The 16,243-nt window shown below is 46.8% G+C and overlaps 1 protein-coding gene across 1 annotated transcript in view; it reads left to right on the top strand.

The window, feature by feature from the left end:
• Nucleotides 1–583: 583 nt before the first annotated feature.
• Nucleotides 584–16,243, top strand: part of SATL1 (spermidine/spermine N1-acetyl transferase-like 1) — a 17,614-nt gene continuing 1,954 nt past the window's right edge. Inside the window, exons 1-5 of the mRNA XM_015417890.1 lie at nt 584–667; nt 5,773–5,824; nt 7,773–7,853; nt 13,090–13,191; nt 14,441–14,481. Of these exons, the coding sequence (XP_015273376.1) occupies nt 584–667; nt 5,773–5,824; nt 7,773–7,853; nt 13,090–13,191; nt 14,441–14,481 (360 nt within the window). The remainder of the gene's footprint in view (nt 668–5,772; nt 5,825–7,772; nt 7,854–13,089; nt 13,192–14,440; nt 14,482–16,243) is intronic.

Below are 16,243 nucleotides of genomic sequence, written 5' to 3'. Positions count from 1 at the left end.
CCCTAGCAGGGCCAGGACGCTTCAGAGAGGTGGTTTTCTGTTGCCTGCCTCTGCGTCCCAGCCCTGGTATTCCTGGGAGGTCTCCCTTCTAGGTACCTGCCCGGGTCGGCCCTGCGTAGCTTCCGAGATCTGACTAGATTGGGCTTGCCTGGGCTATCCAGGTCAGGGTGTCCCTTTCCCTTTTCATGCTAAGTAATCTGTTATAGGGGAAGGAGATTAGGGGAGGATGCGGGGAGATTGTGATGCCGGTCCCATTGTGACTCACCCTGTGATCAGTGCTGCTGGCTTAATCACCAGCCCGAGTAGCGGGGTGGGAAGGATGGTGGGGAGCAGCGAGGAGTGAAGGCGACAGACACTCCTCCCGTCTTTGTGAAGGGCAAGGAGAAAGAAGGGGCAAGGAGGGTGGGGAAGGAGGGGGAAGAGGGGGCGTCTTTTTTTCTTTTCTTTCTTCCTGGTGTCTCACACAACAGCCCTTTGAAATGGTGAATGAAGAGGAAAATCCCCAAGGAGAGGCCCAGCAGCACTCAAGCTCCCTGGTGGGACGTGACCAGCCTCTCTGCTGCTGCTTCCTCCCGCTCCCGCTATGGCAAATCCTGGCACCCTGAACCGTTTCCGTGTTCGTCCGGCAGAGCCGCAAGACTGTGCAGAAATCCTGCGTCTCATCAAAGTAAGAGGGAAAGGGGGCCACCACGGGGCTTGCTAGCGATCCCATTCGGCCTGACGGTCGGCCAGTAAATAAGGACAATCGGACTGGCCACGGGAACGGTGGCTCACCAGTCAGTTTCCTTGCCTGGCTGGCAGCAGGTCCCAGGTTCGATCCCGGCCACTTTCAGTTCAGTGGATTTCAGGTCACAAGCAGTGTTCCCTCTAAGCTGAGTTAGTGTGAGCTAGCTCACAGTTTTTTAGTCTCCAGCTCACACATTTCTGTCTCAGTTCAGGAAGGATGGCCCCAGAGCAAACTAATTTAGGTAGTAGCCAGATTGCTCGCTCACAACTTTTATGCCAGTAGCTCACAAAGTAGAATTTTTGTTCACAAGGCTCCACAGCTTAGAGGGAACATTGGTCACAAGGGCTGGCCAGGTTGCCTTCCTCTGCCTGAGAGCCGGGGGAGCCGCTCGCTGCCAGTCAAGCTAGGTAGGACCCATGGTCTAACGCAGCCTAAGGCAGTTCTGCAGGGCTCAGGTGGCTGTCGCATCACGGTGCAAGGTCATCACGTAGTGTGGGGCCGGCCGTGGGACGGGATTCTTTGCCAGTACAGCGGTGCCGACTGACGAAACTGTGCTGGCATTAGCCACTGTTCCCAGGTGTACAAACTGGAAGCAGGACGGGAAAATTGATGGACGAGGAAGCGTAGACTAGGGGTGCCTATGACCTGCAGCTGCATGTACGAGATGACATTCATGAAGAGTGTCACGTGTGACATCTGCAGGCACTCCTTCCCATTACATGAGAATCTCACCAAAACACTCCGGGAGATGCCGTGGCTCAGTGGCAGAGCATTTGCTATGCAGAAGGTTCCAGGCTTAATCCCCAGCGTCTCCAGTGATAAAGGACCAGTGCTGTGAAAGAGCTCTCCCTGAGACCTTGGAGAGCTATTGCCTGTCTGAGTAGACCATATTGACTCTGTTGGACCCAGGGTCTGATTTTGTATAAGGAAGCTTTATGAGCGTAAGGATTACTTGCTTTTTTATTTATATAATTTCTATACTGTCTCATCTCCCTAACTCTCCCACAATAGTGTACAGTACACAGATAGGTGAAAATAAATCCAAATAATTAACAACTAACAAAGTCGGTGGTTTAAAAGACAAAAAGCTGCAGAAGTAAAAGCAAAACGATTTTTTTGCTTAAAAAATACAGCAGAGGAGACCATACACCAATAAACCACATAGCTTTTAGCAGCCAATGGAAACCATCAAGATAAAATTTGTCAGGGAAACCAAGGACACCTTAAAACACCAAGTGCCTGGGTAGGAAACAAGATTTTTTTTTTAACCTGACACCTGAAACTAACCAGGATGTGAGTACTGACTGCAATCAAAAGGAAGACCCCCCCCCCAAAAAAAAGCCAGCTAAGGGAAGCTTCTGAGGGCCTAGCTAGATGAGGTGTCGAAGGATCCACGAATGGATGTTTCTGTGTTTTTTGCTTTGCCGAGAGCAGTTGTGCAGGGCCCAGGTTCAACTTGGAGGGAAGGATAACCCTCTCTCCCTTTCAGCTTTGTCCATAAGCGAGACAGTTTGCTGTAGTGGTTAGGAGCACGGACTCTAATCTGGGAGAACCGGATTTGATTCCCCACTCCTCCACAGGCAGCTGCTGGTGTGACCTTGGGTCAGTCATAAGTTCTTTCGGAGCTGCTCTCAAGGACAGTTCTCAAGAGAGCTCTCTTAGCCCCACCTACCTCACAGGTGTCCGTTGTGGGGAGGGGAGAGGAAGGGGATTGTAAGCTGCTCTGAGACTCCTTCAGGTAGTGAAGGGCGGGGTATAAATCCAATCTCTTCTTCTTCTAAAGGTGAGCACACAGACACCTTGAAATTTTTCTTGGAAATGAATTGGTAGATGAGGCCATGCCAATCTACATGTAGGTTATTGGGATAGTTGGCTGATATAGCAGAGTTTTGCCCTGTCATAGAAGCATGATACTGAGCACAGTAAATAAATCTCCCAAGAAGTATATTGCAAAAAAGGTAAATGTACATTTATTCAAGTAGATCAGGTTCATGTTCAGGTTTCAGTCAAAAGAAGAGCGAGAAGCCTAATCTGAAGAGTGCTTTCCCTCTCGCAAGTGGCCAGCTTGTCCGTCATCATGTGTGTGGGAGTATGAGGGCATTATATCTACAGGAGAGACCTGCAAAGACATGTGTCTCCATTAGGGTTGCCAAATGGGGCCGGGGGGTGGAGAATCCCCCGCTTTGGAGGCCCGATTTCCGATGCGACGGAATCGGGCCCCAGGGGGAACCCCGCCCCCCGAAGCTGCGTCACCATATGGTTCCCCCCCAACAATCTTGGCCACACCCCCAACATGCTACGTCGTGCGTCACTTCCGGTGACTTCCGGCGGCGCACGCACACATCCCCAGCCGGCTCCCGGAGCGAGAAGACGCTCCCCCCGCCGGTGAGTAAATTAGATTTGGCACCCCTAGTCTCCACGGAAGGCCATGTAGAGAGAGTGAGAGGACAAAGGAAGAGGAGAGGTCAGAGAGCAGCTCCCAGGCATCCCATTCAAGGAGACAACACCTATACGCCCACAGACTGATGTAGCGCCCACCGCCTGCAAATGTCCATGCATGCTGTGTCATTCACTCCAACACAGGTTACATGCAATTTCCTGCACACACTGTCTTCCATGTAGGAATTCTGTAATCTGTGAAGCAGCTCTGAGATATCTGTTATAGGTGAGTTAGTGTTTAACTAGCGGTTCCTAAATTGAATTTATTTAACGTGCAACAAGGAAACAGGAAACAATTTATATGCTGCCTCTCCAGCTCATCAAGTGAAAACGGAACGTTTGTATCATAAAAACAACAGAAGAATGATCAATAATAAAGCCAGCCATTAAAAACTGCATGAAATAATAATCAGCAGCCTACATTTATATTCATAAAACAGTCCGCAAGCTAAAAGCAGACCATAAAAACAGCTTAAAAAGATGGAACATGTAATTAAAATCTTCGTTTAAAATGTTTGGTCTGGCCTCTAAAGGACAGTATAAAAGGCATCAAGGGTACCTCAAAAGGGAAGGGCATTCCAAAAGGAAGGTGCTGCCATTTCTTGGAGTCAGTGTTGGACCATCTGAAGCTGAGTTACACCCTTCTAACCAATACTCCCTCTAAGCTGTGGAGTCTTGTGAGCAAAAATTCTACTTTGTGAGCTCCTGGCATTAAAGTTGTGAGCCAGTGATTTGGCTACGACATAAATTAGTTTGCTCTGGAGCCATCCTTCCTGAGCTAAGACAAAAATGTGTGAGCTGGAGGCTAAAACCCCCCGTGAGCTAGCTCCCATTAACTCAGCTTAGAGGGAACACTGCTTCTAACCCTATTGACTCCCATGCATCTTGCCCAGTACTGGCTCTGACCAGCAGAGATATTCAAGGCCTCCAGGAGGGATCTTTCCCAGTCCTGTTAACCTACGACCTTTTAAATAGAGATGTTGGGAACGGAACGTAGGACCTTGGGGATGCAAGGTATGCACCTTCCAGTGAGTTATGAGAAGTGGAAAACTTCAGTTTCTTCATACCTGCCCACCCAGCGGTTCGAAAGCATTAATATCTAGCAAGTAGATAAATGGGTACCTGCCCTAGGTGGCAGGGGGCACCCTCCTCCAGTGGGGCGTGCAGCAGAGGCATCGGCGGCGGCGGCAACGGAGCGGCGATGGTGGAGTGGCAGGTGGAGCGATGGAGGGGCTGAGGAGTGCCCTGCGAGCACGGCGTGACCGGCAGAATCCGGCAGAGGTGGAGCCACAGATGTGTGGCAGCATGTCGGCGCAGTGCGACGGAGCTGAAAAGGACGATGGTCGGAGCTGTGGCGGTTGCGGGGCCATGCACTGGAGGAGACCGCCGGAGGAAGCCACGGAAGAAATCTGCCCCAGGACATTGGAAGTGGAGCGCCGACATCCAAGGCTGCCGGAAGAAGCCAGATTCCAACAACAAGCCCTGCTCTGGGTGCTGATAGGAAGTCACCCCCCGTATAATTGTGGCCTTAGTCAGGAACCAAATGATTGTGTGTAAGCCACTCAGAGACCCTTCGGGGTTCGAGCGGGATATAAATTGAATGATAAAATAAAATAAATAAAAAATACCCTCTATGCATCTGACGGAGAGAACTGTGTTTCTCAAAAGCTTATGCTACAATAAAGTTTGTTACTCTTAAAGGTGCTACTGGACTACTAGAGCAGACACTTTCAACAGCAAGACACAGAGGAACTCACTGCCCACACTTGCTGTTGTTAAAGTGAAAGGTTTCGGTGATTAACCAACAGTAATGGGCACAATTCTTTGAAGCTCATGTAGAGTTACTCTTGGACCTTCACCCTTTCCCTGACTGCCTTTAGCTGCAGAGGGTTCCTCCTCAATAATGTCTCCCTTTTATGCATGGCTCCCAAGCCAAACCCACTTCCTGTTTCCTTTCCCTTATTTAGTAAGTATCTGTGGCATCCAGGTGTCTCGTTGCCTTTGAAACGAGGCCATTGCCTATCACCACCTCCCAGTTGGCCACGCCATAATTCCATAAGCCTGTCTGTTCCACCCTTCTCCCAGCCGGTCTGTCAAGTTAGTCTTGGTCCTTTGCATGACTATTGTGTGGGTCTTCTCCTTCAGGCTGATCTTTTCACAGCACTTTCATGAAGCTCCAGAAGAATTGCTAAAATCAGGGCTATTTTTGGGCAGGAACGCACAGGAACGGAGTTCCGGCTGGCTTCAAAGTTGGCCATGCCCATTACAGCAAAAACCTCTGCATGCCTGGCTACAGAGGGAAGGCCTGGAGAACAACCCCCCCTGGCGACTCCAAGGCGGGCGGGTCAGGAAGGCCCCTGGAAGGATTGGGGAGGTATTTAAATGCCTCCCCCGTGCCTTCCTTGGCCTGTCCAAGGGCCGGCTTGCCTGGTCTCTCCGCAGCCGTGGGCGCCCGGGCAAGTTAAGGGAAGGCATGAGTGTGGCCTAATATGCTAATGAGTTTCTGCTGCTGGGTGTGGCCTATTATGCTAATGAGTTCCTGCTGGACTTTCTCTACCAAAAAAGCCCTAGCTAAAATGGTCCCTTCTGGTTTCTTTCCTTGACAGGAGTTAGCTGCTTATGAAAATATGCCGGATGCAGTAAAGATAACAGAAGCAGGTAAAAAAGAAAAAGCCTCGAACAACATGTTTAGGAAGTTGAAAGTGTGCTGTTTTAATTTCTATCCCATTCTCCCAGGCAGGGTGGAGTCGTGGGAGACTCAGTTCCAAATCCCCACTCTGCCTTGAAACGTGCCGTCTCTCTGGATGGACGGGTGACCTCGGGCCAGTCACTCTTTCAGCCTAACCTACTACCCACACGTGCTTGTTTTTGTGAGAATCAAGTCGAAAAAAGAACCACCCCACTGGGCAGAAAAAGGGGGTATAAAAATAAGGTGCTTGTGAAGGTGTGCGTGCCCCTCCTTTATCCTTACAACACCTATGAAATTGGTTAAGATGGCAAGACAGTGACTGACCCAGGGTTGCCAAGTCCCTCCCGGCCACTGGCGGGGGATGGGGGGGGGGTTAGCGTTGGCAGATACAGGCAGGGCCGGCTCACTCACTAGCCAGACTAGGCGATCGCCTAGAGCAGGCCAGCCCTTAGGGGCACCAAACTGCACGCGGCCCCGTACTCTGGGAGTTTCTTGATTATTTGTGTTTTTCATTCTTCCTAAAATGCATTTATTTTTTTTAATTGGTGGGCGCACCGGTGGTGGAAGGGCGCCAGAAGGGATCCCCGCCTAGGGTGCAAAATAAGCTGGGGCCGGCCCTGGATACAGGTTGGGAGATTTGTGGATATTTGAGGATGGAGCCTGGGGAGGACAGGGACCTCAGTGGGGTACAATGGCATACAGTCCACCCTCCAAAGCAGGGCTCTTTTTGTAGCAGGTACTCCTTAAGCGATACACCCCTAATGTAGCCAATCCTCCAAGAGCTTACAGTAGCTCCTGTAAGAAGAGCTCTGTAAGCTCTTGGAGGATTGGCTACATTAGGGGGTGTGGCCTAATATGCAAAGGAGTTCCTGCTACAAAAAGAGCATCCATTTTCTCCAGGGGAACTGGTCTCTATAGTCTGGAGATGAGCTGTAATTCCTGGGGAATCCCCAGGTCCCACCTGGAGGCTGGCATCCCTACCAGCAGGGCCAAACAGCGAGCTTCATGGCTGAGCAAGGATTTGACCCCAGGAATCTCCACTCAAAAATCCAAACACTTCTGAACACCACTGTTGGAAATGAAGGAACATATATTTGATAGCGTTCAGTGTTCCCTCTAAGCTGAGTTAGTGTGAGCTAGCTCACACTTCTTTAGCCTCCGGCTCACACACTTTTGTCTTCGCTCAGGAAGGAGGGCTCCAGAGCAAACTGATTTATGCCATAGCCAAATCACCTGCTCACAACTTTAAGGCCAGTAGCTCACAAAGTAGAATTTTTGCTCACAGGGCTCCATAGCTTAGAGGGAGCATTGGTCGGCATTTCAGTCTCCAGTACTAAATTCAGTTCTAGGCCTGGGATTGAATTCCTTAATTAGGGTTCCTTGGAGAAATGGGAGGCAAAAACGTGATATAGGCCAACACAGAGACGTATCATTTAGCTGTCAGTGAAGCCTTGTATCTTTTTGCTGTCATGTTCTGTCATTTCCTACGTCTTAAATCATCCTAAATAAAAAAGCAGCCAGGTCTATCTAGCCCAGAATTCCAGTTTCTGACAGTCACCAAACAGATTCTGTGGAACGAGCACAAGTAGAGGCACAGAGGCCAAAGCCATCCCGCTATTATTGACCCCTCCCAACAACTGGTATTCAGAAGAACACTGCCTCTGAACATGGAGGTTCCATTAGCCATCATGGAATCATGATGGACCTAACTTTTCTGCATGCACAATTCACTTGTTGGCTGTCAGAGGACTCCAATGGAATCCAGAAAGCAAATTCTGGAGAATTTTTTGATATTCGGCCTTCCCAACCTACCATAGCAGAACCCCTGAATCTGTCCCAAGCTGTGGTTTGCCAGGAAGTTGGCAGTAAATCTGGTCCACTTATTTCACTATTTATTCAATAACCATACATTTCCAGATTTACTTCGAGACGGTTTTGGATCGCATCCTTTCTTCTACTGTTTAATAGCGGAGGCAAGAAAAGAAGATGAAACTGAAGGTAAGCATTGACCATTTCTCCTGGTACTGAATCCTTCTCTGCAACAAATTAAACAAATTCTAGACTTGGTGGTGGGGCAACTGAGAGTTTTTTAGGCCTAAAGGTAGGCCACACCCTGACCTGGGATAGCACAGGCTACTGGATCTCATCAGATCCTGGAAGCTAAGTAGGGTCAGCCCTGGTCAGTACTTGGAAGAAAAAGAAGAGGAGGAGGAGATTGGATTTATACCCCGCCCTTCACTACCCAAAGGTGTCTCAGAGCAGCTTACAGACTCCTTTCCCTTCCCCTCCCCACAACAGACACCCTGTGAGGTAGGTGGGGCTGAGAGAGCTCTGACAGAAACTGCTCTTTTTCAAGGACAGCTCTTATCAGAACTATGGCTTGCCCAAGGTCATCCAGCCAGGTGCAAGTGGAGGAGTGGGGAATCACACCCGGTTCTCCCAGATTAGAGTCCACGCACTTAACCACTACACCAAACTTGGTGGGAGACCACCAAAGAAGTCCAGGGTTGCTATGCAGAGGCAGGCAATGGCAAACCAGATCTGAAACCTCACCAGGGGACAACATCAGTCAGATATGACTTGATGGCCAAAAAAGAAAAGAAAAAAAGAAAAGTAGCCACAGGGTGGCCACTTGAGATCAGGGCTGCAGCACAAGAGAGGTGCAGGGTGGTTCAACCCTTTCCCCTTGCACCATTTTCTTGCAATATACAAAGACTGTCTCTGCACATGTCCAGAGTACAGTCTGTACAAGTAAGCGTGTCTGAGTCTGATCAGTGCTGGATGGGAGACCATCTTGGAAGCCGACGTACGTTGAGCTCATCATGGAGGGAAGGTGGTATAGAAGCATCACTGAGAGTAAATCCCCCACCTGCCACAGTTGTTTCCACCAACGCCCAACAAATAGGTCTTCACCTTGAATCAGTGGCATTTCGGACGTGCAAGAGATACAATCTCAAGTTGACTGGTGATGAGGTGGAAAATCAGCTGTGGGGAATTCTGATCAGAAAACCACATGATTTGTAAAGGGTTAAGCATCCTCACTCCGTCCCAGGTTGCTCCCTCATTCAAAAACTCTGCTTCCCAAGGGCTGCTTGTCAGTGAAAACATAACTGCGGGAATTTCACAGACAATTGTTCGCTTGTTCGTAGACACCGAAAGTTTGGAGACTGTTATTGTATGTATTACAACAGCGGCCGAAAAACAGCCTTGACCTGAAAATACCTGCTCCCATTTTTAATTAAGTTCATCACATATATTTGCACAAAGATTCTCTTGTGACTTAACAGGAAGTTGAATTTCGGTATTCTCGGGTTGTCGGCTTTAATCAGTCTAATAGCCTCGAAAGCCCCTGGGATGGAAAGGCTGGGTCAAAACGGAGGGAGGAAAAACCCCCAATCGATTAAAGCTTTAAAAACTGTAAAACTAGTTCTGTGCACCCAAAGGGCCTTCAGAGTTGTTTTTCTCTTATCACAGACCTCCCTGCATTCCAGCCGCATGGCAAATGGCTTTTGAAGTCGAGCTGGGACACAAACATAATTTGTGATATGATAACGGTGGGACGGGGGCTCAGCCGATCGATGAAAGCAAAAACATTCCCACCAAGAACACACAAAAGCACCTTGGGTTGGTCCTAGCAGTTTGGATTCTGCTCTTAGGATCAAGCTAATCAAGATGCAGGAAACTCCATGTTGGAAGTCCCCAAACATTTAAACAGAAGCCGCATAGGGGCGGATTCTTATCATGATTATGGTGCCAGGGAGGGTTAACTCTTTATCTGCACCATTTTCCTGCACCTGAAACTGTCCTGTGGTGCTGGTATGAGCTCCACTGGAACAATCATAAACACACAATGCACGCTGCCTTGTCCCTTTGTCCCAGTAGGGCTAACAAGAGCCTTTTCTGGCTGGGGAAATGGTGCCAGGAAAGGAGTTCTCTCCTCCTCAGTCCAAATCGATTAAAAAGGAGAGGCCAATTTTGGTGGCTCGGTGATGGCAGACGCTCTCCCCTATCTCTGGGGAGAAAGTCTGCGCTCCAGTGGGAATTGGAGGAGTGCCACCTCAAGTGGCACCCCCAGGTGAGCCTAGGATTTAGGCTCCAAGCTGGGGGCACTGTGGGGGGGCGACCTCTTTGATGGCGTAATGCCGGAGAATTGAGGCGCTCCCTTTGCCCCAATCGGTCCGTCCCCTGAGAGGCTCAGTTTTTACTGAGCATAACCGATGCCGGCCGGGACAAGCAGAGAGGATCAACGATTTTAACGATGCTACATGAGGTCTGAGGGCAGACCGGCAATGAATTGGAGAAGCAGCCAAGCGGAAAAGTTTTAAAAGTGAGTGCCCCCCCCCCCCAAGGGAAAGCGGCGTCTGGAAGGCATTCCAGACGTAAACAAACTGAACTGTGCTATATAAAAGGAGGAGGGAGGGGAGTAAAGAAGAGACAAAGTGTGTAAGAGACTTAGCTACGTTTGCGAAACAAAACCGACGTTCTTTTGAAGAAGGGTGAAAAAAGTCATTTTTGTGTAAACAAAGTCGAAAATGGCCGGTGCGCGAGGAAAACCAGGCAGACTTACAGGGCGTGGTGGTCAGAGTCCAAGAGTGGAGGAGACCGATGTGTTCTCCATGCTATCAGAGCGGCTCAAGCCGATCAACGAGAGACTCGATGATATTAACCATCAAATGACCGCTTCAAACCAGAGTCTAGCAAAGCAACAACAGCAAATAACCGAGCTGACTAAGAAATCGTTGCAGACAGACGAAAAGCTTAAAGAGACTGCACATGACACCAAAAGGGTGAAAAAGAAGGTTGGTCTGTTGGAACAAAGACAAGACCTTCAGGAAAGGAGATTGTTGAACTTACAAATGGAAAAAGCTAACAAGACGCTTAGGTTCCAGGGGATAGCTGAATCGCAAGGAGAAAACTCGAAAGTGTTAATGGCAGATCTCATCGCTTCGGCGGTGGGGGCGTCAACGGCAGAAGTGGAAGCTGAAATTGAGGTGATTTATCGATCATACTCAAAATATATTAAGCGAAATAACCTGCCGAGTGAAATGGTGGTCAAGTTTTTCAGAAGACAGATGACATTCTCAAAGCAACAGCAGCTACTCCCCTGCAGCTGGGAACTGCAGCCATCAGGGTCCTAAAGGACACTCCATTTGAGGTTCGTCAGAAAAGAAAAGCGTGTAAGGACTTGATCTCAACCCTGCAGATCAACCAAATATTGTATTCCTGGAATTTTGCGGAAGGTGTCGTGTTCAAATATGGAGATAAAAGAGAAAAAATCGACTCGGTTTTAAAGGCGGAAGAATGGTTGAAGCGACACTTTGGAGCGAAGGAAGAGGAAAAGCAGGACGGAGATGGCGGAGCAGGCATAGCAGATGATAAGGACGATGACCAAGGAGCAGCGGGAGGCGACACGGCCAGAGAGACGTATGATTTCCGACACAGAGGACCAAAGTAACTCTTTACATATTAAAGACTTGCAAACGCTGAAGATGATGAAAAGAGACTCGATGCACACAAGAGAAACTGAAGGAAAAACTAACATGGACTGACTAATTCTTCAATTCATTGATTTAAACGGAAAGTTATAAGTTTTTAATACTAACTGAATACTAACTGTTAAGGATCCTCCCTCTTGGGATTTTAGTCACAGTGTGGGTTTTTTATTTACTATCCTTTTATCCCGGGGTATTTCTTCCCTTCCCCCTTTCTGTTTCTGTTAGTTTGTAGGTGTAACAAAATAAAAAAAGATACCCTGTCTTCAGGGGATTTAAAAAAAAAAAAAAGGAGAGGCCAATTTTAATGCACCAGACTTATGATGAAGGGCAACATTTTATTTTATTTTCTAGTGGAGGCAAACCCTATTCTGATTTGGTTTTGGCACTAGATAGAAATGGAAAAGACTTGGAGATGGTCTTTCCTTCAAGCAATGCAGAATATTTTCAGAACCATCTTCTTTCATACAGGCCTGCCGAAGTATTAAGACCCTACTCCAGAGGGGCCCCCCCCGCCCCTGCTTCCATTCACCAGGGTGAGACACTCGGTCGTGAGTGGCGGGGAATCCTCTGTAGTGGCACATTTTTGGAACTCTGTCCACTGCTATTCTCCTGGTGCCTACCGTTTCAGGTACCACTGTACTTTTAAAAAAGACCGCAAGGTCTGTAGTTCGAGAGCCGAGTGCCGCGTGACAGAGTGAGCTCCCGTCTCTGGCCCCAGGTCCTGCCAACCTAGCAGTTCGAAAGCAAGAAATTGCAAGTAGGTAAAATAGGTACCACTTCGGTGGGAAGGTAACAGCGTTCCGTGCGCCTCGGCGTTTAGTTGAGCCGGCCACATGACTGCGGAAACGTCTTCGGACAAGCGCTGGCTCTTTGGCTTGGAAACGGAGATGAGCACCGCATCCCTAGAGTCGGATTCGACTGCCTTTCGAGCAAGGGTAAACCTTTACCTTTACCTCTTGTTTTTGCTACAGGTTTTACTGGTTAAAATTTATTTTGGCGGTCGTGGAAAGTGCTGTCAAGTGGCAGTTGACTTATGGTGACCCCTGGTGGGGTTTTCAAGGCAAGAGACATTCAGAGGTGGGCTTACCAGTGCCTGCCTCTGTGTACAACCCTGGACTTCCTTGGTGGTATTCCATCCAAGTAGTGACCAGGGCCAACCCTACTTAGCTTCCGGGATCGGGGTATCCTGGGCTATCCAGGTCAGGGATAAAAGAAAATGTGTAAAGTGCCATCAAGTTGTAGCTGACTTATGGTGACACCACAGGGTTTTCAAGGCAAGAGATGAACGGAGGTGGTTTGTCATAGCCTGTCTCTGTGAGCTACTCTGAACTTCCTTGGTGGTCCCCCATCCAAGTACTAACCCGGTTTGACCCTGCTTAGCTTCTGAGATCTGCCTAGCCTGGGCCATTTAGGTCAGGATTTTACTGGTTTAAAGTGGTTTTGGATTGGTTTTCTACTGGCATTTTATCCCGGTACTGTTCTTTGAGAGTCTCATGGCTATGAGGCAGAATAGAAGCAACATATAAAAATAATTTGTTTACTAAATTGTACGTTCTTGTACACTTCCTTCCCTATCTCACAAAGGCAGCTGTAGGAATGTTTCGGTAATACTCTGACTACATGTATCGATTTAAAAGGCACAGAATTAAAGATTTTTCGTTGGCCAACTGGTTGATAGCTCTTCTAAATTCATCTTGATATTTTGTTTCTTTATAAAGATAATTTTTTCTGCCTTCCAGATACCGGTATTGTAGGCTTTGCAATGTACTACTTTACGTATGACCCTTGGATTGGCAAGTTGCTGTACCTGGAAGACTTTTATGTAATGGATGATTTTAGAGGTAAAGCAAAACTGGTCACCCAATCCTCTCTCTCTCTCTCTAAAAGATAGGGGTTTTTTCCCGTAATGGGAATACGTATTTCTACTTGTGATAGGATTGCTTGCTGTTTGACACCTTTGGTAGAGGAAGGCCGTGGCCAACCACCTTTGCTTCTCACTTGCCTTGAATGCCTCTTGCTTGGGGTTGGCTGTGCCTTGGCAGCACTTAACTTACAACACCCTTGAAGGCCCATGTCTTATGTAACTTTTTTTTTTTTAACGGGCAAAAGCCCTTATTTTTATTGTTTTGAATTCCAACCTCAAACCAACAAACAAATAAACAATTGATTAACATAAGATCCTTCTCCGGATATACATTAGTTATTGACTGTAAATTAATCAGGAAAGCTTAAACCTTCTATGAGTGTGAGTCCAACCACTCATAGAATTTTCGCCATATATTTTGAAAAGTCCCATCTTCTTTTCCACGTATTTTCAAGGTCAGATTGTCCATTTCTGCTACTTCTAGACTTAGTTACATAGTCTTTATGAGACGGACAATCTTCTTTCTTCCAAAGTTTAGCAAGTATCATTCTTGCTGCTGTTACCAGATGTGTACATAGATAAACATCTTTCTTCTGTAATATACCTGGCATAATATTCAATAATAACATTTCAGGTTCAAACAGAATATTAATATTCATTATTTGCCCTATAATGTTATGAATTTCTTTCCATTTTTTTTATTTTTTCACAAGTCTGCCATACATGATAAAAGGAGCCTATTTTAGCTTTACACTTCCAGCATTTATCAGAAGAATTAGAGTAATAGTGTGCAAGTATATCAGGGGTTAAATACCATCGGTGAAACATCTTAAAAAGATTTTCCTTCATAGAAACTGCTTTCATATATTTTAGCGTCTGCCAAATTTTTCTCCATTTGGTTAACTCGATACTATGCCCTATATTTCTTGCCCATGATATCATGGATGCTTTCACTTCTTCCTCAGCCATTTTATAACCTAACAGAAAATTATACAGTTTCCCGATAAGTTTATTTCTACTACCCAATAACCTTTTATCTAGTTCTGAATTCTCTCTTAAAAAAACGGTTTGCCTATCTTTAGAGTATCTAGACTCCAGTTGATTTCTCTCCCACCAGGTTAATAGTATACCTTGCGCGTCTTATGTAACTTTCATTATCAAATTTGTAAACTATTTTAAACAATGTGAACTCACAACTGAGTTTTCCCCATATTGTGTTTTGGCAGGTTGGGGCATTGGAACAGAGCTTTTAAAGAAATTAAGCCAGGCAAGTTAATTCAATACCTTTAAAATATAATATCGTCAACTCGTAGCCTGTATTTTGATCTATGGATTCAGTCTACGGTAGTCGCTGAACTGCAGGCTGACTGAAAGCTGAAGTTCAACTCTGCTGGAGGACTCAAAAAGAAGAAAGGATCTGTAGGAAACTGGTGGGTAAATTCTTGGGCCTAGTTCACCCCAAGAGCAGATGTGGAAGTGGGAGCATTTATGGACTGGATTGCTTCAGACTGCAGGGGGAGGGGGGACTGCAACATTCCTCCATATACAAAACCAGGTGTCATGGAGAAGAGTTCTAGACGAACCATCTTGCTGACATGCTACACTTGATTTCTTTTCAATATGGAGGAATATTCTGTTATATATTCCTCCCCCCACACCATGTGCAGCTCTAAGTGGTACAGTTTGGTTTTACCACCTCATCTACTGTTTGTGGAAATTAGTCCTCGGTTTTACCAGGAAATTTGGGTTGGAAGTAGTGTTCCCTCTAAGCTGAGTTAGTGTGAGCTAGCTCAGTTTTTTTAGCCTCTGGCTCACACATTTTTATTGAGCAAACTTCAGAGGACGGCGGAAGACAGGAAGGCCTGGCGTGATCTGGTCCACGGGGTCGCGAAGAGTCGGACTCGACTGTGCGACTAAACAATAACACACATTTTTGTCTTAGCTCAGGAAGGATGGCTCCAGAGCAAACTAATTTATGCAGTAAATTGCTCGCTCACAACTTTAACAAAGTAGGATTTTTGCTCACAAAACTCCACAGCTTAGAAGGAGAATTGGTTGGAACTTGGGCAAGTCACAGTTCACAAACTGTGAAATGGGCTTTTAATGCCCTCAAGCAAATAGCCAACTGGAACTGTTGTTGTAACTTTTTCAGAGGAATGCATCAGTTTTCAAAAGGGAGACACTTGTTTGAAGAAAAAAGGATCAAACTACATATCAAAACCAATCTCAGAGAATTTCATGCTATCTGAAGGGGTAAAGTTACGGAATGGTTTATGATTTCATACAGAGGTGCTTTCGTACAAAAGTCTTCACCTGAAAACTCAGGAGAAAAAAAAAAATCGGGAAGGACTGGAGGTCCTGAGAGAAGAACCAAAGAAATACATTGCTGGTTAAAAAAATTATCTGAGATTATGAAATTATATGAAATAACTTTCTGATGGCTTACATGAACTCCCAACAATGCTGATGAACACTGTTTTGCCCCGACAATTGAATATGAATCATCCCAAGCTCCAAAAATCAGGCAGATTTTAAATGTACCAATTCACATCTAGCATTTACTTATTTAGTGCATTTTCATCCCACCCTTTCTTTAAAGAACTCAGGGAAGCACACACTTCTCTTTCACTGAATCCTCATACCAATCCTGTGAGCTAGGTCTGACTAGCTCAACTCACCCAGTAAATTTTCACAGCAAGCAGGGATTCAAACTCAGGTCCCCCTGGTTCTAGTCCAGCTCATAGTTGCCAGCAGGGCTTTTGTAGAAAAAGCCCAGCAGGAACTCATTAGCATATTAGGCCACACCCTGACAGCACAGCTCATTTGCATATTAGGCCACACCCCCATGTTACCAGAAGTGTGGTTATCCAGCCACACTCACCTTTTGCTTCTTATTCTGTTTACCTTGTTTGTTGTCCAAACCCAGGGCTTTTTGCATGTTAGGCCACACACTCCTAATTGTAGCCAATCCTAATGAGTTTCTGCTGTTGGGTGTGGCCAACTTGGGAGCCAGCCGGAACGCCGTTCCT

The sequence above is a fragment of the Gekko japonicus genome, unplaced genomic scaffold (genome assembly GCF_001447785.1).
Source record: "Gekko japonicus isolate JY-2015 unplaced genomic scaffold, Gekko_japonicus_V1.1 scaffold585, whole genome shotgun sequence".
NCBI lineage: Eukaryota > Metazoa > Chordata > Lepidosauria > Squamata > Gekkonidae > Gekko > Gekko japonicus.
Note: the sequence above shows the minus strand (reverse complement) of the source record. Positions and strands in the feature narration are given on the sequence as shown.